Here is a 22,500-nt window from a genome sequence, read left to right on the forward strand (position 1 = left end):
AACTATTTTGAGTAAACATTTATTTCTTAAGATTTTTTATATGAAATCAAATACATTTTACGTAATTGTTCATGTGAATGATTAGAATTGAAAGTTGAATTTGCTGAAGTTATCCTATTGCTGAAAATATTCTAGAGATAGACTTCATATGTAAATTACAAGAATTATTTTAACCCTTTGGCGCATTACTTACATTCAGATGCAGCACAGTATTGATGATTATCATGACCTTATGGACAAGTGACCACATTTACATTATGAAAAAATATGTATAGCAGAAAACATCGATGGATACATGTATAATTAAAACAAGCAAGCTATGTAAGCCGCCCTATAAAAATTTTGTGGGGAATTGCATTTACGTTTTACTTATCAAATCCGTCTAGGAAACTGTGTGTTGTGGGTCTCACCAAGTAACCTGCATTGCTTGTTTAGTATGATAGAGCTCGCTTGCCTAAAAAGAATAACCATCCCCACCCTATCCCAAATAACTTTATCAAAGCTAAACTGGTTTTCTGAAAGAATTGTCTCGTCTTAGGAGACTTATGCCTGCCATAATGTGCTTGGCTAATAGTTAGAACCCAAATCTCCTTGTAATTTTCAAATTCTTTTTAGACAAGGGAGCTCTATCATACTAGACAAGTATTTATCAAGTAGTGGAAGAACTCTATTTCAGTGAGCCATGTTTTTGTACTATCTTCCAGAGTAACTGTTGGACATTGACAATGTCATATTTTGGTAGACTTTGCTGTAACAAATTTTCATCTCCGTTGAAGAGAAACCAATCTGTACAGTTTCACTAACATTTTCAGAAGAAAATCGTGAAAGCTTAGTAGGATTTCATATTTCTGCTGTATCAAAGGTTTATACTGAGTAAATGAAAAGCCTTGATCAGCTTACCAAACGTAGTACCATTGACGCTTCTTAATAATAACTATGCGAATGTTTCTGTGATTCAGTATCCAGGTCTTTACATAAACTATCAAATATTTTTTATTAAACAGGCTTATAATGATTCCATTTTGAAGATACAAAATAATAATAATAATAATAATGATAATCCTTCTTTAAGAGTAAGGTAAAAAATGATAGGATGAGAGGTAAATGAACGCATTAATCATTGCCGAGTGACAAGATTTTAAGCTAATCAGTATATCGATGTAAACTTTTATAATTAGGCAGTGTGTCACTCACATTCACTTCTATCAGAGGTGTCTGAAAATATGTAACACTTTAATTACTAATAAAGAACGAAAGATCCCAGCAAATGTCAACTTCTCTGCAAAGCATCACAAAGCATACTTGCTAAAAAAACACATGTTGTTCCCTTGAACGTGAAAGAAATTAACTACGTAATCTATAATGAAAAAAAGTATTGTGCTCATTACCCATCCAGTTTCGTAGATCTGAGGACTTCTTTTTTTTCTGCAGTGGACGTTAAAGGAAAATTATATTTATCTTTGTGAGAAACGGCGTTTTTTCTCGATGATGAAGGCAATTAGTGAAACTTTTAAGCACCGGGCCTTTTGTCTTGACCGCTGCTTTCTGCCGACTATATTAAAATTGTGTTTACTTACTTCTTTTTTCAACAGACTGATAATTTTAGAGTTTCGTTTCTCAGATAATATTAAATTTAATTATCTATCTTGATAATTGTTTGTGATGGGCACTTAGAGAGCTATTGCTTGATAGTATTTTTGCAGAACGACCTATATTATGATATATCAGAACTCATCGCGTTTATCTAAATTTGTTTACAGTATCTATGTCGAAATCTTGATTTCGGTAATCAAGATAAGTGTCAATAGGGAATATTATAATGAGGCTCTTTATTTTCCATATCAAAAACTATTTAATTGATGACAGATTAATACTTGCAATGGTTGTTAAAATGCTGTGAAGCTTGCATCCCCAAATTTCAGCGAGGAACAATATAAGTAGCATATATCTACATACCATTTCTGTTTTATTACCCTCTGTTTAGAAATACCTTGAATTCATACATGCGTAATAAGTTGTTATTCTAACAATAATGATAATAACAAGGACAACAGAAAAATGATAAAATTAATAATAAATCAACACTTTATGGCCGCGTTCCTTTCATGAAAATTCAACATAACATCTGTATTACGTAACACATTCTCTCTCTCTCTCTCTCTCTCTCTCTCTCTCTCTCTCTCTCTCTCTCTCTCTCTCTCTCTCTCTCTCTCTCTCTCTCATTTTAATAATGGTGTACACTTGTGGGGTTGTTGGGTCAGAAGGGTCCTTGAATATTTAATCTATCGCGAATAAAAATATCGACCTTTATCTTTATTCCGGTGCATTTCTTGCCACTCTAAAATAATTACTGGGTTTCCGCTTCTTCCCTTGTTTCGAGATTAAATAATTGAACTTTACTTCCTTTTTCTCCTGTTTCGTTTTTTAAACGATCCTAATCTCTTAATCTCTTGGAGAGGACGAATTCGTTCTCAAGGATACTGATCAATATAAAATATATGTAATAGCTAATTAGGAAACATGCATCATTATAAGAGTCATGTACAGTAAAAAAAAATAACGCATCTGCGATCTCCATCATGGCTGACATGCTTCCAAACTAAACGCTGCAAACTTCCAAGGAAAAAAATCTATAGTTGAAGCAAGCGTATAGAAGCGTTTATTGACACACTAGGTATATAGGAGGATGAGTTATTCACCCAGTTAAAAAAAAATAATAACTAGATAAAAGATAAATTTGTACACAAACAGCAGCAGAAGTACCAACACCCATAAAATGCCTTTTAATGCCAAGCACTCTGTTCCTGAAAACAAAATATGGGGTACGCTTTTATGAAAAATGTTCTTACTATTAGGAATCAATTCACTGGTTCTAAATCTTTAGTTCACTTTATTTTTCTTTTTCGTCTACATTTTTATATGATAAAAGCAGTTTCTTTAGTGATTGATGTCGACACCTTTTCCTTTCCAACGGGATTAAAGAACAGGTTACAGTATGACAAGTGGTTTCCCCACTTTTTTTTCATGTAGAGATACCCTTTAAAGTTCAGTCGTACAGAAATTCTGTTTATGGTCCCGGATATATCACGTTTCCGTGTACAGTGATTGCATTACCTTCCCTTGCTTCTTCTCAAGAAATCTTTCTCCTACCGGCTTGGTCTTCGAAGTTTCTCAAATCTGAAACCACAAAGTTTGACCAGAAATTTAAACATAATTTGCGTGGGTAAGTTTGATGTCTGATATCCGATTAGCGATTCATATGGTAAAAAAATGTAGAGTATACTTTTTCGTAATTAAATACTGAACTGCTCTAAAATTCATCCCTCGTCACGTCCAGTGAAGAGTGTCAACATCCAACAATTCAGGTCTGGATTGTCATTGTTGAAGTATCTGTAATAATACTCTGTAAAACAAAGTAAATAAAATGGGACTGAAAAGAGTGTTACTTTCAGTGTGTGTCCATATGTGTAGAAATGTTATGGCAGGTTATCTCGTAATGTTTCTTGCTATTCTCAAGGCTCAGCATCCGTAAATGTAGTTTCCTGGGGATAACGTAAGATAATAAGGACCTACTCCCCAGGAAAATATACTGTAATAATGTAAAATTCATGGCAGTATGTCGTTCTCTGTGCAGGCGTTGAGTAAGAGTTGCTTCATAGTTCACAGAACTACTTTTTCATCCATCTGTCTTTCCTTTCTTCAAGTCTTCCTTGCCACTTTTTCCACTCCTCTTTAGATTCCACTATTTCTCTTCGTGTTTTTATAATCAAGACAAGAACTCTTCGCTGTAATCTTCCATCTCGGCTTCATTCAGTGGCATCCCTCCTTGTTCTTTGGCTTTGCTGCCTTTACGGTTTTAATCCTTGTTACTTTTTTCTCTTGCTTCTGTAATCCATAACACTTCCTTTGCAATTTTCAGACGCCATTTCCCTCAATGTCCTCCTTTTTTACAATAATAAGAAAAAAAAGGAATAATGACTTTTTCCAGCAGTTTTTTTGCTGCCACCCCGTTAAAATCTTAATAAAACAACTATTTAGTTATAAAGTATAAGAATATGGAGCTTTTGTTGAGTCAAGAATTACTTTTACGTTGCTTATAACCTTCGAGGAAATTATTGTTTACTATTTCATTCAGTGTTATCGAAAATAACAGCAGACGTATTTGTTGCGGTTGTAATATACAATGCTATATTCTCATGTTTATCCCCTGTCCTAAAAAAGCATATATAGTAAAGGGTCTGAACAGGACCGAAAGTACTCGGCTATCTCGCTTTTTCATTTTTTCATTCGTGGCAAAAACCTCTATTTATACATACATATATACCAGCATTATATATATATATATATATATATCTATATATATATATATATATATATATATATATATATATATATATATATATTCAAGAAAATTACGAGGACTTTCTTGGACTATAAGTCCATCGTCTGGTAGCTTTAAGACAATGAGGACAGATGGTCCTGGAAAGCTTGCAACTTTTTTAAGATAAAAATTTCCATTTAGATGCCATACTGTTAAATGAGGTCCTGTTGTTAATTGTATTAATGCCCAAAACAATTGTGGAATTGATCTAGTTTAATACACACACATTATATATTATATATATATATATATATATATATATATATATATATATATATATATATATATACACGTATTTATAAAACAGGTGGACGGTTTTGAATTATGAAATTAATTTTCCTTGTTTCACAGCAAAAGTAAAAGTTATTTGTAAATACCCTCGATATAATTCGTTTATTACTCTTCCCATTTTACAATATAAATTGCCATAATAATGGCAGAAGAAATATTTTAATCAGATAAATCTCTTTTGAATAACTCTTTAGAGATCAATATTGCCAAAGAAAGTCTCGCTAAGAATACAGTTATTTGTCCAAAAAACACTCTTACCAAAATGGAAATAATATCCCCTAAAAGACAGCCAAGATCACAAGTGGTCTTGAGTACCGTGTACTTGATGTAAAACCTTAGTTCAAGTTAATTTCTCCACCGGTAATTCACGTTGTTATTCGTATGCAGTGTTGTTACCACAGGGACAAATACTGCAATTGAGTTTTGTAGCATTTCTGTGCTGTTCTAAACAAAAGGTAGTACTCTAAATAACAAATTCACTTTGAAGTTGTCCATATTGATGTGAGCCTATCTTACGGGGAGTCTCACTCTACGAAAGTGAAAGCCTTTCTAGTGGTGTCACCATTGCATAAGTCGACTGATGCGACATGCTCAGGATATTTTAAAATTATTATTACATCTCTTAGCTTCTGCTTTTACCATCCATAACCTCTGTTCACTTTCCTACTTATTTTCATTCTTTCCTTGTACTTCTTCCTTTTTCTTCATCCCTTTATATAACGTTTCCTTTTCTCTCCTTTTCATTGCTTTATATAAATGAACATTCCCTCATTTCAGTTGTTGCTTATTTATTTCGCTTTTAGATTTTCTCTTTAATTCTCTGCGAGTATCCTCTGAATTATTTTCCTTTTCTATAATTTGCTTTGTAAAATACAATGACTTATAGAAAAATTAAGAATTATATTTCATTTTTTTCTTAATAAACAAAGCTTTAGTACTGAAGGTTGTTACTTATTTTCTTTAGGATACATAAATAGAAACAACGTTATTTTTCAGGCTTACAGATATCTATGACGCAAATGACAACTATAATGAGAAGCTCTTTGGGAAATAAGCTCATATAGCTAGTCGGAAATATTCTGTAAGAAATTAATTTTTTCATTAATCGTCTGAATGTTACTAGAGCAGAAAAATCACCTCAAGTAATCGTACATATGAGATAAAATGGGCGATAGGTTGACTGGGTCTTAAACACTGTTAATTAACTTATTCTTTTTCGCCATATTTAGAAGTAATGTATATTGTGGTTCCTGCTCCGCAGTGCTCAACGACGGAAGTACTCTAAGGAACACAGTCACTTTGATGTTATGAACTTTGATGTGAGCTCATCTTCCCTCGGGGGAAACTCATTCGGCAAGGATGAGGTCCCTCTAGTGTGGCGCATTCAGCTCGCAATCCCACAGGTGAGATGCGCTCCTGTACTTCTCGGGTTAGTTCCTTTCTTACCTCTGCTTTTAGCCCCTTTCTTACTCTGTCTTTTACCTCTCTCTTTCTTTACTCGATTCCTCCTTTTCAGACTTTAATTTCACTTCTGTCTGGAACTGTTTCGTTCTTCTTACGTTTGCTTATCCTTTTCCTCATTTAATTTTTCCATACCTTTGTCTTATTAAAAATTTACTTTTATTCTTTATTTTGTTTTTCCTTGTTGCACTATTTTTCCATTCGCTTTTCTGTGCCCATTTCTCTTGTAATTCTCTGTCTTACATAATATCTGACTTTCATATATTACCAAAAACATTTTGCCTTCCATCCAAAACATACTGGAATAAGACATATTCAAGTACACATGTTTTGTTAATTTCAGACCAACGAATCTCTTTTCCACTCCCTATAAGTCATTATATAAAGTCTCTCTGATTATATTATGGTGAAAAGGAAAAATAAAGTTATAACAAAATTTTATTTTGTAGAATATATCCTTCTCGGTTTTCATTTATCGCCTTCTGCATTTTCTAGTATCTTGTATCTCTGGTCGCTGAGACTTTTATCAAGATCTTTCTTTATTATTTATCATGACATTGTACTCTTTTCTTTTCTCTTACTTTTTCCTTCGTTACCCTTTTCCTTCATCACTATTCCTGTCTTCCTTTTAAACACTGTTTATCGTAGCATATTTTATTTCCAAACCTTTTCCATCTTTTAAACTTTTTTGTTTTGTTTGTTCTTTGATCATATTTTCTCCCTTTCCTTACAGTTCCTTACTTTTCTTTCTTCTTTTTTCCAGTATTCCCAGATATGCGTCTATTCTTTTTTCCTTCTCTCTTCAATTTCGTATTCATCTTTTTATTGCTGTCTCATTTTATTTTTATAAAGTTTTCTTTCACTTTTTCTAACATGAAACGTTTATTTGATAGCCACCTATTTTTGTTTTTCCTACAGGAATCCTTAGCTTTCTCATGTCTTAATCAGACTCGATTTTCAGTATCTCTCTCTCTCTCTCTCTCTCTCTCTCTCTCTCTCTCTCTCTCTCTCTCTTTCTAATGTCTTCATTTTTTTGTTATTGCTTTGCATTCACTTTCTATCTCTTCTGTACCTTTCGGCCTTTCGTTGCAACTTTCACCATTCTTTATTTGACTGTTTTCATTATATGGTAGTTCTTTTACCCCTGGTCTCTTAGCAGTCTCTTTGCGCTCCGGTAGTCTTTTATTCTTTTACCCTAAAGGGGAAGAAGAAAGGACCCCAGGCACGAGAGGGAAATAAAAAGGAGAAATCCGTGAGTGATGAGAGTAACTGCAAAGAACGACAGCGAAGTGAAGAAAAAAAAATTGTAGTGAAATGATAGATACTGATGACCGAGTTTGGTAAAGAATGTTCGGAAGCATGGGGAATAAAATGAAGTAGAGGAAAATATCATGTGAAAAATAGATAATTATGAATAGAAATATCAGGAGAAACTTGCTAAGTTTAAAGTCTGAGAGAGAGAGAGAGAGAGAGAGAGAGAGAGACGAGAGGAGGGAGAGAAGAAGAGAGAAGAGAGAGGAGAGGAGGAATAAAAAATCAACAGAATGCAATTAAAGAAAAACAGAATGCAACAGGTCAGAAGAGAATAATAATGATAAAGGGAAAACAGGACAGCATCAAGAAAGGAGGTGTTTCTGGTTATGGCAGTAATTTATTTTTCAATGAAGCCACCTTATTTAAGCTACAAAGAATAATCAAAATGCGTAGTATATTAAGGCAATTCCAGATTGTTTTAATAAAAACTATAAGCACTGGAAAATTAACTGTCTTCAGTTGGATATGAGATCATGCTTTCTATATAGAACACCCTAAACATTAGTCATGAATAGCAAATTATAGCGTAAATAGTGAAGTGACCATGAGAGAGAGAGGGAGGGGGAAGGGGGCCGAGGGGGGGATGAGTGCACAAGTCAACACAGATTATGGGGAGCTCTGCTTTTATTGAATAAATTGACGTGAATGGTAGTTACGAAGGTTGGAGACTGTACCTATATACTGTAGAATGAAACTCAAAGTTCCTCTGTTGAAATGGCATATGTCTTCCTAACATATCACTGCATTCATTCATTGATTCTGAGATAAATGCATTTACTTTGTAATTAGATAATCTTAAAGAAATCAAATCAATCTGTAGTGTATTGACACGTCTAAAGGACTGTAAGTGGATGGCGAATGCTGTTCTCTTTAATATGTCTTCTTTCTTCGTCCTCATATATTATGTCATCGCCAACCACTTGTTCACTCATCATTCACCATAATGCAATTTAGGAAAGGCTTTTTTGCTTTCTAAAATATTATTGCTTTATTAATCACTCATATTTTTTAGAATTTTTGTCATGTGGATTCCTTCTGATCTTATCATTTGAGTCATGAACGAGTGACCGTGACTCTTGTTAATGCCAAAAATAGTAAGCCAATATTAATATGAAGCTAGATAATTCGTAATCTTAATAACCAAAAGCTTTGTAAATCGTGTAACAAGAAATCAAGGTTGACTCCATCTCGCCACTCTTATTACAATCAGTGTCAATACGGTTTATGGAATTTGGGAAAACCGTCAAAGACGACCTCTGCAGAGTTGAAAAACTGTGATCATTTTGTTCAATCTTTGTCTGGAAAGGGCTGATTTGAAGTTTTCCAGATGATCACAGATTTTTTGAAGTTTTTAAATATAGTACAGATACTGCAGAATATGGGAGGAAAATCTCAATGATTTTGGTTTAATTTCCAGCAGTGATGGAACATAAGATATAGAACATTAGATCATGAGACAAACTAGATCAAAATTTGCACCGCACGTTACATTCAAAATCGTTACACAAAATAAAGGTCATGTACTCTAAACTTTGTCCATAATTGCGAGATTGTTAGTTAATGAAGGCCATTCACCCAATTGAAATATCTCCCTTTTTGGCTTACATTTAACCCTCGTCCTTTCTATTCTTCATTTTTCCCCATTTCGACGTTCCTCCTTTTTAGATTATTATGTTTCCCGTTCAGAAACATCTATGTATATTTTTAAATTTACCCCTTCTCTGTTGTCGCTGCGCCTCCCGCTTTGTTCTCCGACTTTCTGTGTTTGCTTCCATTTCTATCTTCCCATTGAGGCTGTCTGTTACCTTTTTCTTACTCCATTCTTTCGGTCCATTTCCTTGGTGGTGAGAGGACAAAGGCTATGGATGGCAAAGGGCCTGTGAGTGGGTAACAGGAGAGAGGGAAATAAGAAAAAAGAGTGAGAGGGGCAAAAATGGAAGAGATGAAATAGAAGCGAGGAATCATATGAAAAGTAAAGTGAAAAGATGATAATAATAATAATAATAATAATAATAATAATAATAATTAATAATAATAATAATAATAATAGTAATCATAATAATAATATAATAATAATAATAATAATCATATAATAAATAATAATAATAATAATAATAAATAATAATAATAATAATAATAATAATAACACAAATAGTGTGTGAAAAAAGATTCAGTAAAGAAAATAGAAATAAAATCTTAAAGGAGGAGAGATATAGGAATATTGATGACCTTATTAAGAAAATGATTCAGTCAAGGATGTGGACAGAAGTAAGTTAAGTAAAGGATGAAAACAACTAAGATAAAGACAGAAAAGTGAATAGAGATTTAGCAAAAGGATATCCTGGAAAAGGAAATATATAACAAGGCTAGGTTTCAGCTACGGGAAATAAGAGAGTAGAATTCATCTCCAGAGTAATACGTAACAATATAAAGACGAATGTAAAGGTAACAAAAATGGCGTTGAAGCAAAAGAGCAGAAATGGAAACATTTAATTGATCGGTGTAAAAAACATGAGAAAGCATATAGACTGGAGCCTGAGTCATTAAAAGAATGTGAAAATTAATATTTCCATGGAAGTGATACACTGGAATGATGATACATCAACTGTAGATAATTCGAAATAAGAAATTAAGATACTTATTAAAGTTCTACACATGGAAAATATTTAAAAAATAGTTTATAGTTTCTGTATTCAGAAACTATAAATTATAATGATATGAAAGCCGTCAAATGTAGCGTTTTTGATGCTGAAGAAAGACAAGGAGGAGAATGATTGAGTAGGAAGGCAAATGACCGAGCAAAGAAGTAACTCAATAAAGACGAAGTGAGGTGTAGTTGTAAAATTACACGAGTGAAATAATAAGGCACAGACGGAAGGTGGAATCAAGGTAAAGGAGAGAGGAAGGAAAATAGAGGAAAATACGTGCCTAGGCACTGAGAAAGATCAAAGATATATGAAGTAAGAAAATAACCAGTAGAACTATAGAACAATTACATTTCTCAGCCGAGGGATAGTGCATTGACAACCCCATGCCAGAAAGGCTTTCATCCTCCTAGGCTATATTTCCTTAAGGAAAAGTTCTACCTTAAAGAAAGTAGCTTTTAAGAGATTGTGCTCTAGAGTTTTCTTAATGACTATTTCGTCCAAAGAAAGTATATCTATTCTTCTTGAAAAAAAGAAATCTGTCCAGTCAGTTGAGTATATCAGCCCAGGAGACCAGAAGTCGACACTTTATCGATAACTTTCTCTTTACAGAGAAAAGGGTATGAAACCACATAGCTCTAAATCGCCCGAGGAAGTCATATTGCAGTGACTTCTTTTCCCAAGTGAAGGTTTATAACATTACGTCACATCACAGGACCGAGGAAAGTGAACTACCGTCTTTGTTAAAAGAACATTTTATAAAAGTGTATCGTCTCGAAAGACCCATTAAAAGCACATGGAATTCTTGTTTGTTCCGGGAAAATAACTTATAAACTTACATCAGAGGAAGGGACACTACAGGGACTTCTTTTTTCCCAAGGAAAATGATTGTGCAAACCGACGACTGCACTTTTGTACCAGATGTAAGCAACTAATTTAACATAATAATAAACAAATATTCCGTTTGTCTGAATAGTCAGTTCAATAGTAACACAAACAAAAAGATGGAGTTTTCCATAAAGAACTACAAAAATAAAATTTTTCACCAGTAGCCAGTGAACACTTTTCATCTCCTCAAGTGGCAAATTAAAAGCAATATTAACTGAATTCTCTGTCTGAAAACAATTCCTGTATGTGAATGCCTGCAGCTGACCGTCACCGACCAACTTTTTCTTCATTTTCTTTTCCTTTCTTTCTGAAAACATTGGTGATAATAAAAGCGATAATGCTGAGATCCACTTTTATGGCTGTTGAAAGTTATGTGTCCGTTGAAGAAGTGAAGTTCCAGAGTGATTGTTTAGACAGCCGCAGAATGACGATCCTAGTATTTTTCTTCTTTCATTACGAAGTTTATTTTTTTATTATTATTATTCTTATTTTATTATTATTATTATTATTATTATTATTATTATTATTATTATTCGAGTGAGGGTTTGTAGCCTTTTTGCATTCTGATATTGTGTCACTGTTTAGTTTTGTTTTCACGTTTATTTTTCACCTTTCATAGAGACTTTCCTCTAATGGTTTTAAACTGTTATGCATCTACGCACGAGCAAGAACTTTTATCGGAGATAATGTTGACCGCACGATCTTGCTGGGACTCGTATCTAATCTCGCGTCGTGAGGAGTAAAGAGGAAAGGCAGTTCACAGCTGAAATCATTATTTCTCGAAACTGAACAGCATCCGATTTTCCTGATTATTTCAGCGTTAGGAGTGGATATGGAAAAGGGTGAAGGTTTATATTTTTCAAGACAAAAGAATGAGTTTGTAATTTTTATGATACGACAGAGACAGAGCGCTATAGTACTTGTCATTTCAGAGAATACTTGTCATTCCGATGCACATATAGATGTGTTTCTCTTATTTATTTTAATTTTAGAAAATACTTAATTGTCTTTCTTCCAGTCTTAGAACGAGACTTAATTTGGTTGACTGAACTATTGACGAGAAAGCTCTGCAGGAAAGGTGAAAATTAGGGAAAGCATGATTCAGTTGAACATTTATGTCTGGTTGACCGTAAATCTGCATCTTCAGATAGATTAACAGTGAAAACGTTTCCTAAAGGAGAAATGCCAATAAAGAGAAAATGACGCAAATACTCTTACATGGAATTAAGATTGAAAAAAATTTTATGTCTAGAACGAAGCAGCAGGTAGCAAAGTAATTTGAAAGCTTTTAATTTTGGTAAATTTCTATACTCTTAGAAAATAACCTTCTCATAATTATTATTTATCATAGATGTCACCTAGTGAAAAACTTGTAGTTTGATATATGAGACTAGATGATTAAAGGTCATCTGCGTCTTAAGCAAGTAGTTGAATTATTTAGCTTGTAATAAGACACTTATTTATTAGACAGAAAGGAACACTTTCCTGGAAGATATTCCTCTTTTCTCTGACACCAAATTGGGGGATTACTGCAGTGTTACTTGACGTTTCCTTCAGATAAGTGGACCTTTATTAAATTTTCCTTTTTAATTCAGTCCTTTTGTTATTTATGTATTCATTTTCATTTGACAGAAAGAAAACTCATCCACCATAATTCGTCACTGTAAGATTATATGACAATTATGGCGCAAATACCTCATTATTATAATTCCGTTTTCGAAATCCCGAAGACTTATCTGCGAAACTACCAACATAATAGGACCATGATGAGGGTAACGCCTCTTCCCAAGAGCCTCCTATGTCTTAGCAAAGGACAACCACCCAAGGACCCAACGGTTGTATCCCCCATCCCGAACACTTAAAAATGAACGTTTTATTTATTCATGTAACCCACAACTATCTTGCATTTCCATGTCTCATTTCTGATTCTTATAGATATAGTAACATCTTGCTCAATTATCAGAATTGTATGGAGAATTTTTATTATTATTTTTTTTAGGGGTGGGGGGGGGGGGGTTATCACAGCCCTCGAATTCGACTGGTGGTATTTATAGTGTAGGATCCGGGTTGTATCCTGCCTCCTTAGGAGTCCATCACTTTTCTTACTATGTGCGCTGTTTCTAGGATCACACTCTTCTGCATGAGTCCTGGGCTACTTCAGCCTCTAGGTTTTTCCAGATTTTCCTTTTAGGGATCTTGGGATCGTGCCTAGCGTTCCTATGATTATGGGTACATTTCAACTGGCATATCCCATATCCTTCTCATTTCTCTTTTCAGGTCTTGATACTTATCCATTTTTTCCCTTTCTTTCTCTTCAACTCTGGTGTCCCATGGTATTGCAACATCAATGAGTGATACTTTCTTCTTGATTTTGTCAATCAAATTCACATCTGGTCTATTTGCACGTATCACCCTATCTGTTCTGATACCATAGTCCCAGAGGATCTTTGCCTGATCGTTTTCTATCACTCCTTCAGGTTGGTGCTCGTACCACTTATTACTGCAAGGTAGCTGTTGTTTCTTGCACAGGCTCCAGTGGAGGGCTTTTGCCACTGAATCATGCCTCTTTTTGTACTGGTTCTGTGCAAGTGCCGGACATTCGCTTGCGATGTGGTTTATGATCTCATTTTTCGTATTGCACTTCCTACATGGGAGAGATGTTATTTCCATCTATCGTTCTTTGGATATATCTGGTTCTTAGGGCCTGATCTTGTGCCGCTGTTATCATTCCTTCACTTTCCTTCTTTAGCTCTCCCCTTTGTAACCATTGCCAAATGTCATCACTGGCCAGTTCTTTAGTCTATCTTATGTATTGTCCGTGCATTGGTTTGTTGTGCCATTCCTCTGTTCTGTTTGTCATTCTCCTTTCTCTGTATATTTCTGGGTCTTCGTCTACTTTTATTAGTCCTTCTTCCCATGCACTCTTGAGCCACTCGTCTTCACTGGTTTTCGGATATTTCCCTAGTGCTCTGTTCTCGATGTTGACGCATTCCTCTATACTTAGTAGTCCTCTCCCTCCTTCCTTTCGTGTTATGTATAGTCTGTCCGTATTTGCTCTTGGGTGTAGTGCTTTGTGTATTGTCATATGTTTCCTGGTTTTCTGATCTATGCTGCGGAGTTCTGCCTTCGTCCATTCCACTATTCCTGCGCTGTATCTGATTACTGGCACTGCCCATGTGTTTATGGCTTTTATCATATTTCCGGCGTTGAGTTTTGACTTGGGTATCGCCTTGAGTCTCTGCATATATTCTTTCGTCTGAATCGGTGTACCTTTCATCTCTTGGTGTTTTATATCCCCTCCTTCCATTATTCCTATGTATTTGTATCCCGTCTCATCTTTGTGTTTGATGTTGCTCCATCTGGTAGTTTTATCCCTTCAGTCCTTGTTACTTTGCCCTTTTGTATGTTGACTAAAGCGCATTTTCTATTCCAAACTCCATCCTGATGTCACCAGATACAACCCTTACAGTCTGGATTAGGGTACCCATTTCCTTGATTCTCTTATTATTATTATTATTAGCGTTTTACTATTTTCCAAACTTGTTTTCGAATTGGGTTCCGGAAACATGAATCTATATATTACATAAAGAAATTTACAGAAATTCCAGCCTTGTCCCAAATCATATTCTAAAGCTTTGTTAGTTTGTTGGTTTGTTAGTATCAATTAACACTTTAGTGAGATTGATATATAAGAAGGTACTGTAGTTCGATTGATCCTGAAGTCAGTCCGTTTATGCTCTACGGAATGTTTCTGTTCGAAACCAAATACTTGTAAAGTGGACAAACATAAGCTAATGTAAAATTGAGCAAAAATTAGCGACGATAAATAAAAGAATAAAAAAAAAATTTTTTGTTCAAAATAACTGAAGACTAAAGAAAAGAAACCGGAAAAATATTTAGAAAATGACCAAAATAGTTAATTATTCCAGATCTGTAGAAAGTGTTCAGTTATTATCATACTTTAAGGATAATCCCCAAACCTCCTCCCCGGCTCCCCCGACCACACACTTAACGATGAAGTCACAAAATGACGAAAATTCCTGTGCAAAATTATTGGTGTAAATTAACTGCCCTAGTTTCATTAAAATTTAATGACTTTCTCATTATTAGACAGTGTTCATGCTGATTACTTTGGCTGCGTGTTCAAAACCGATCCTATTAAACTTGTATTGTCTCTTCTTGAGAATTATTTTTTTGTTTACTCTAAATCATATTCAAGACATCTCAATGGTTCTCAAATTATGATTCATTTTTCAATTGCATTAACGATACTTTCAGTTCATTCATTTATCATTAAAGCCTCTTCTGTGTTTCTCATATCGTCTCATAAACGGTGCAATGACGCATCTTTAAGCTGTTCGCGTTAATAATTTTTTTTCCTTTTTTCAGTCATTCCCACTACTGTTAAAGGAAGCTGCGACACAAAGCCAAGTCAGAATCATTCACCAGAAGCCGACGGTAACATCAATCCTCATATCTTTATTCCACTTGATGAAGGCAGCAGCAAACCGCGTATTCAATATTGCTACACACGTATTCGTTACGGGGTTGGTCAAGTGAAACTTCAGCAGGAATCCACTAGTTGTCTGCGTCGAAAAGATGGTTAGTATTTTAAACTGTTTTGCTTTTGACTTTGGGTAATATGCTGAAGAATTGAGAGATAACCTTTGCAGTTACTACGTGATTGTTTTCCTAACTTCTAAATTTTCAGACTTCGATTTAAATTGTAAAATGTGCAAATACGATGTGAATTTGCTCATAAAAATTACTGAAACAGTTAAATTAATTTCTGCGCAGCTTATTAAGCCTACAAGTCTTGTAACCTCATTTCCCATAAAATCGACAAATGAACGTTCCAATTAAATTCGACATGAAGCAGTGATTTTGTTAGAAATGTGATCAATGAGGGAAATGTTTGGGGTTTTATGACCATTCGCATCCAACTAAGGTAAGTGCACTTTTATGGGTAAACCAATGACTGGAAATGGATTACTGCTCCTCTATTGCAAAATGGACAGTACATCAAATACACCAATAAAAGGACGCATGACTCACGAAGATTACATTCAGGGTGACACCTGTTTAAAACGACTTTCTTACCAATAATAGGTTCTGGGATATCTGCCAGCAAAGAGAATACTTTGCCCTTTTTTAATCAAAGTTCTGTCCTCGGTCATAAATCAGAATAAACATAAAGATATTGACATGGAAATGAAGATGAACTGTGCTCAGTTCTACTAAATCCAAGAGTGCAACCACATTAGAAGGAAACTGATAAGGAGCACAATGTCCCCAGTAACCAACAAATAAAAAAAACCTTCTTCCAGCAACAAATAAGAACGAAAATAGAACTACTCAAGTTCGCATATTAGAATTACTGCAGCTGGCCACCATTCCCAACTTTTCCACTTGATATTTTAAATCTTAGCGGTGCCAGAAAGAATGGTGATTAAATCCGCTTTTATAGTTGTTGAAAGTTATGTTATCGCTGAAGAAGTGAAGTTCCACAGTGTCTGGACAGCTGCACTGGCGATCCTGCGTCCTTCCCTTTGAGTTCTTATTTCACTAAGTTTTTCCTCTCTAGAGAATATTTTAGTTTCTCTTATTGAACTTTCCACTCTTTGACTTCCATTTTTCCCATAGACTTTTCTTTTTTTCGAGATCAGCTTTTCATAGCTGTTGCAGGCGGCCTTTTGACTTTTATGGAAAAGAGAAATCAATTGAAAGTTCAACAATGGAAATATATCAGTATTTTAAGGAAAATACAAGAGAATGAACTTGATATGATAATACTGAACAAAAAAGCTAATTAGCAGAGCTGGATTGAATACGCTAAAAGCAGATGACAGGAAAGCAACAAAAGGGGTGGGGTAAGAAAATAAAATGTTATATAGATAAAAAAGAACTAAAAGTTAACATCTTATTATTCACGGATCTGCCTAAAGAGGAAACAGGAAATTTATCTAAAATATGTGGTATCATAGAGAAAACATTCTTAAGCACAACTAAAGGTGAAATAGAACGAGTAAGGGGGCCAGTTTCCATAGCAAATCCTTACTGCTTCTACTCCTAGCCAATCACCGCTTTTGTTATTGTCGCCCGAGAGCCAAACAGGACTCGGAACATCCAGTGATAATAGTATCGCTATAATGAGTTTAGACAACGTAAATTCTGTAGAAGTGAGTGATGTGGCCGAGCTATTTTGGAAGATGCATCACATTCAGATCACGATTATAGTGACGCATATGAGCCTTATCCAGTATTAATATATCTTGGTGATGGTATTGTCCTAGAGGAAGGTAGTGTCAAAATAGTTAAGGATAAAGAGAAGTGTGAGGGCAATGAAGGGAAGAAGACAAAGGGAAAGGGTAAAGGGATGACTCTTAATGTGAAAAGGAGAAGTCTCATTAAATTCACTTGTGTTACTATAGTAGATTCACATCAACCGTGCATTTGATGTCTAGGCCAGTCCCTTACGACGCTCCTGATTGGCTGTTGATAAGCCAATCACCGGGCTGGAAACTCAGTTTCTCTCGAGAGTTCACATAGGTAGCATGTATGTTCCACCTCTCCTGAGGGATAGTTTTGAAAAACGTATTCCTCAGGAGAGGTGGAACATAGATCCTACCCATGTGAACTCTCGAGAGAGACTGAGAGTTTCCAGCCCTGTGACTGGCTTATCAACAGCCAATCGGGAGCGTCGTAAGGGAGTGGCCTAGACATCAAATGCACAGTTGATGTGAATCTACTATAGCAGCCCCAAACGAGTGGGGAAATCTGGCACTCGCATCAGTTTTGAAGACAGTGTTAGTGAAGGTGCTACCACCACCAGTGGTTCCCTAATACGTGGAGCATACTATTGATGAGGCTACAGATACCAAAAATAATCTTCGCCTGTTATATATAAACTTTGTTTAGAAAGCTGATACTAAACAAACTGTACCAGCTAAAAAGGTCGGTCCCTCTATGGTTAATGAAATCTTGACACATACTGCAACTTGCAGACATCATGCTTCCAAACAAATATTCGCAAGGAATCCATCAAGAGGGCGAGATCTAAAGCCGGAGAGAGTAACAAAAAATGGACTTTGGGCCTACCCTGTTACTCTTAAGGGCAAGAGTATAAGAATCTGCAAGGATGCATTACCCTCCCTTCATGCAGTAACCGCTCTGAGGAGTGAAAATGCTGTGGAAAAGTTGTCTGAGGTATGAACAACAATAAGGAGCCTGAAGGTCACGAACCCCAACACCGGGAAAATTGCATGGTGTTCTGCAAGACGGTTCATGAACGATTTATGCCACTTTGTTCTAGCCAATACAAACCTAGATCAGAATTATTTGGAATCATTCCTCAGCGTCAGGGCACTTTACGAAAAATACCTTGATTGGATAGATATCAGAAACCCCGATGTTGCCGTGAAATTAAAATATTACAGTGTTTTGAGTCACCTTTATTGTAAATGGTTTTGACCTGTGAAGAAAGATACCTGCAAAACCTGTGAGTGGCTCACGAAAGTTCTTGAACGAGAACAAATGGCAAATGATGAAAAATACCTGTGGCTCTCATTGCCTTTAGGAATGACAAACTTTGTGACGACGACTGGCTCTGTGTCGACATGGATTTAAAGCAGACCGTGCCATGTCCTCGTTTTTCAGCATTGCCGGTCTCCTCCACTCCTTCTTGATTAACACTGCCTGTCTTTGGATTAATACAACTGACGGCTATGTAAAAATAATAGACAAGAATGTCCTAAATTCCGGTGAGTCAACTAATTGTTCTCATTACGCATTTTTTCATGCTGTTTTGTCCATTAATAATTGTTTTTATCCATTAGTCACCATTTTCTTCATTATTAATCATTATTCACAAATTTTTTGGGATTATTGCATGCACCGTGTTTATTGATATTTGTTAACTGTGTATAACAATATTAATTTTTTGGAGAATCTTGGAATTTTTTGGACGCTTCAAAAAAGATCATAAAAATTTGTTTATGGGTTGGGATTTTGAGTGAATTTTTCTGTTATTGTTACTACACAACAATGCAAATATATTATAAGGTAAATACAAACAATATTTTGGGAATTTATGTATAAATACTTTGTAAAACAAACTGTAGTGCGTATATGGGAGAAATGAAGTAAATAAATCGGCAGACCCACCAATTTTTAAAACTCAAATACTAATGAACTTTTGTCAAACGTTGTCAGATGTATAACGTGCATAGAATTGGCTTTAATTTTCAGCAAAATGTAAGGTCGTGAAGTCTTAAACAACGATGTTAACGATATCATTGCATTTTGAAAGTTGTTGATTTCCAGTTGTGATTTACCCATTTAAACAAATTTCGTTTAGGGGTTTCTTGATTGATAGGCTCATATGAATATTTCCAAATCTGAAATGTTACGTTATTTTATTTCATTTATAAACAGGAAAATAACAATTATTTCCATTACTTTTTCTTATTTAGAAACGTTGAATTACATAATCATATTACTGTTAATGAAATGTATAGTGAATTTTCATTATGCCGCTATTTTCATTTATTAATGACAGTATGTACAGGTAAGGATCACTCTAACCATGCATAAATGCAGACAGAAGTCATTACTGATATGAAAATGTTTGTTTAGGTTCTAAATGTTTGCTTAGGTTAGAGAGAGAGAGAGAGAGGAGGATGGTGGTTGGGATGTTAGCTTTGCATTACTTTTGAATTATAAATGAAAATATATGAACAAGTGTTTTGAACACTAAACAAAGTTAATCATGCCTTTTTCTCACTTAACGACACATTTAAAAACATATGTGCCTGAACCATGAGTAAGAAATACTTGGACCAATGTCATCAGTTTAATTAATTCCGGCTAGTTAATTACGATGAAACTTTTGTTAGAAAAAGAATATTTGCATGGTATACATTATTATAAAAAAACCTTTTTAGATTGGCATTACTGCGCACCCACCATAGTTAATGAAAAAAGGTAAATCTCAATTAAAAGGCATAGGTCTGAAATTTAGAAATACATTTGATTTATATTTGATGAAATGCAGTGGTGGAACAGAGGGAAAGACCCCTCATTTAAAGGTTTTGCTAATTGCCCTTAGTTTTGGAAAACTGTTTCTAACGATGATGAATATAAGTATCGTCTTTTAGTTACTTTATTATTAATTACTTCACTCCCTCCGGAAATGGGAGTTCACTTCTTTATTCATATGTATAAAAGGATAAAATTTTATGAGCGTGATGAATTTTTAATATATATATATATATATATATATATATATATCATATATAGATTTAGATATAATATCACATCCGTAATTCATATACATGCATTGAAGCTCAAAGTCCTTTAATATCCAATTTCGCTCTACCTCGAATTTAAAATAATATTTTTATGATATGTTAACCAAAGGGGAATTTTTTAGTTGATAATAATTTCGTCCTCTCGTGGATTCGAAACCAGCGCTCAGAGGAGAAATCAGGACTTCAGTGTGTTACCGACTTGGCCAACAAGGGAGGTATAAGTTGATACCGAATCAACGACCTTACAAATCACTGTCGAACTCAAGTATTTGTAATTAGAATCGATATCCACCTACCTCTGCCATGTTGACAAAGTTGTACATCTGTCGCACATAGCCATATTATGAATTTTTATCACATCACCGTTATTCATATACATGCATTGAGCTACAAATGTGCTTTGATATATATATATATATATATATATATATATATATATATATATATATATATATATATATATATATATATACATATATATATATATATATATATATTATATATATATATATATATATATATATATTATGTATATGTTTGTGTGTGTATATACACGAGGAACAGGTCTCAATTTTAACAGCAAAACACTATTCATATCGTCATATGAGATTGGTTATAGTTCTTTCAGCAAAGTAATCTTAACTGATACTTTTCATTGTCTTACCGCAGTCGTGAGACCAAGTTGCATTGTTCTAATAAAACAAGAATAAGAGATTATAAAATAAGAAAAGACATATTTGGCAAAAAGAGAAAAGGTCCACAAAAGAAAGAATAAGTGAGGCAGAGACAAAAAGAAAACAAAACAAGATCCCCCACTGCAGCTGTCCAAACAATCTCTCTAGAACTTCACTCCTTCAGCAGCGGTATAACTTTCAACATCCGTAAAATTGGACATGAGAGCCGATTCTTCTTTTACATTGTTGTTTTAATCAAGGGGAAAAAAAACTCGATAACAATGGATAGGGCTTTGGAAGAGAGAGGCCAGTCATATCGTGAGAATACTTTTATCCTTATTCTCAAACAGTGATGGTGTTTATTCGCCTATTCATTTTCCTCTTGAAGAGATGAATGCCGTTTGCTTAGTGGTTACTCGGGTAATTTTTCTTTTCTGTCCAACTTACTCTAGCAGTATAAGATCTGTTATGCTTGAATTCTTTGAGTTAATTCCACTGCGACTTTCTGGAACGAACATCCAGTGTTGACGAAGCGCTTCGTGTTATTTCGAATGAAATTCATTAAGGTTCATGTTCCGTTATATAATGACTGTCTTCAAGAATTGCTCGGTACGTGGCACTTAACCTTTTTTTGTAATCTTCATTTCTATAATATCTTTCAAATTTAAAATCTCAGAAGCTGACAAAGAAATGTCACTCCTGTATAATGACATTGCAATAGAAGTTCTTGTTATACTGGATTACCGGATCTGAAGACACAAATTATTACTCTCCACAAGGATGAGCTCCTCTCCTAGTATCTCTCCTACACCTTTATAGCTTTTCTTCTCCTTTTATAATTTTTCTCCTTTCTTTCAATTGCCTCGCGGTTTAACAAGTAATTTTCGTTGGTGCTTTCCTCCTTGCTTCTCAATTTTTTCTTTACTTACTTCCATCTTATCATAGCCACTATTTTTCTTTACTTAATCGTCAGGAAAATTTTCCTTCGCCCATTTTCTGGTTCGCTCCCCTTTCTTCCTTCATGTCATTTTATTCATTCTCTCCAAACAGAATCTCTCGCCTCTGCTTTCGAAACAGAACTAGTATTTTAGGGAAAGGAATAATTGAATGCATATCCTTTATTTTCAATGCACAAAGGGAAATTAATATTGTAACTTTTTCGTGGAACGAAACTGCACTTTAATTATCCTAATGCGTGCTTATGGAATGAAAGCTTTTTCATACAGAGATATCATATACTGTCTTTAATTTTAAGAAAATTTGTTGTTCAGTAACAATTTTGCTTGTGTTGAAAAAAGTATGCATGGATTTCCGAGATGTTTTCCAGTCATTTTTCTACAGATGCGCCATTCATTAACTTATTTCTTTGTGCATTGATACGTTGAATGTTCCAATGTACATTTTTATTCGTTCTTATTTAATTATTTACCATCATACGATATTTCAACTAAATCCTCTGCTTTCCAAGTCTTTCTTCGATATATTGTTACGTACATCTTTGTATTTTTTAGGTATTTTCTGCACTATATGTGTATGTG

General features: G+C 34.5%; 1 protein-coding gene across 5 annotated transcripts in view; it reads left to right on the top strand.

Annotated features, from left to right (window-relative positions):
• LOC135220981 (uncharacterized) overlaps nucleotides 1–22,500 on the top strand; it is a 452,378-nt gene that overhangs the window by 156,540 nt on the left and 273,338 nt on the right. For 4 of the 5 annotated variants that reach the window (XR_010315842.1, XR_010315844.1, XM_064258675.1 and 1 more), the window contains 2 exons: nucleotides 5,934–6,075; nucleotides 15,370–15,582. Coding sequence is in view for 2 of the 5 variants with exons in the window: in XM_064258675.1 (XP_064114745.1) it covers nucleotides 5,934–6,075; nucleotides 15,370–15,540 (313 nt within the window). In the remaining 3 variants the exon portion in view is untranslated. The remainder of the gene's footprint in view (nucleotides 1–5,933; nucleotides 6,076–15,369; nucleotides 15,583–22,500) is intronic. The other variant, XR_010315843.1, reaches the window with a different exon arrangement.

This window comes from Macrobrachium nipponense, chromosome 2 (genome assembly GCF_015104395.2).
Source record: "Macrobrachium nipponense isolate FS-2020 chromosome 2, ASM1510439v2, whole genome shotgun sequence".
In the NCBI taxonomy this organism is placed as follows: Eukaryota; Metazoa; Arthropoda; class Malacostraca; order Decapoda; family Palaemonidae; genus Macrobrachium; species Macrobrachium nipponense.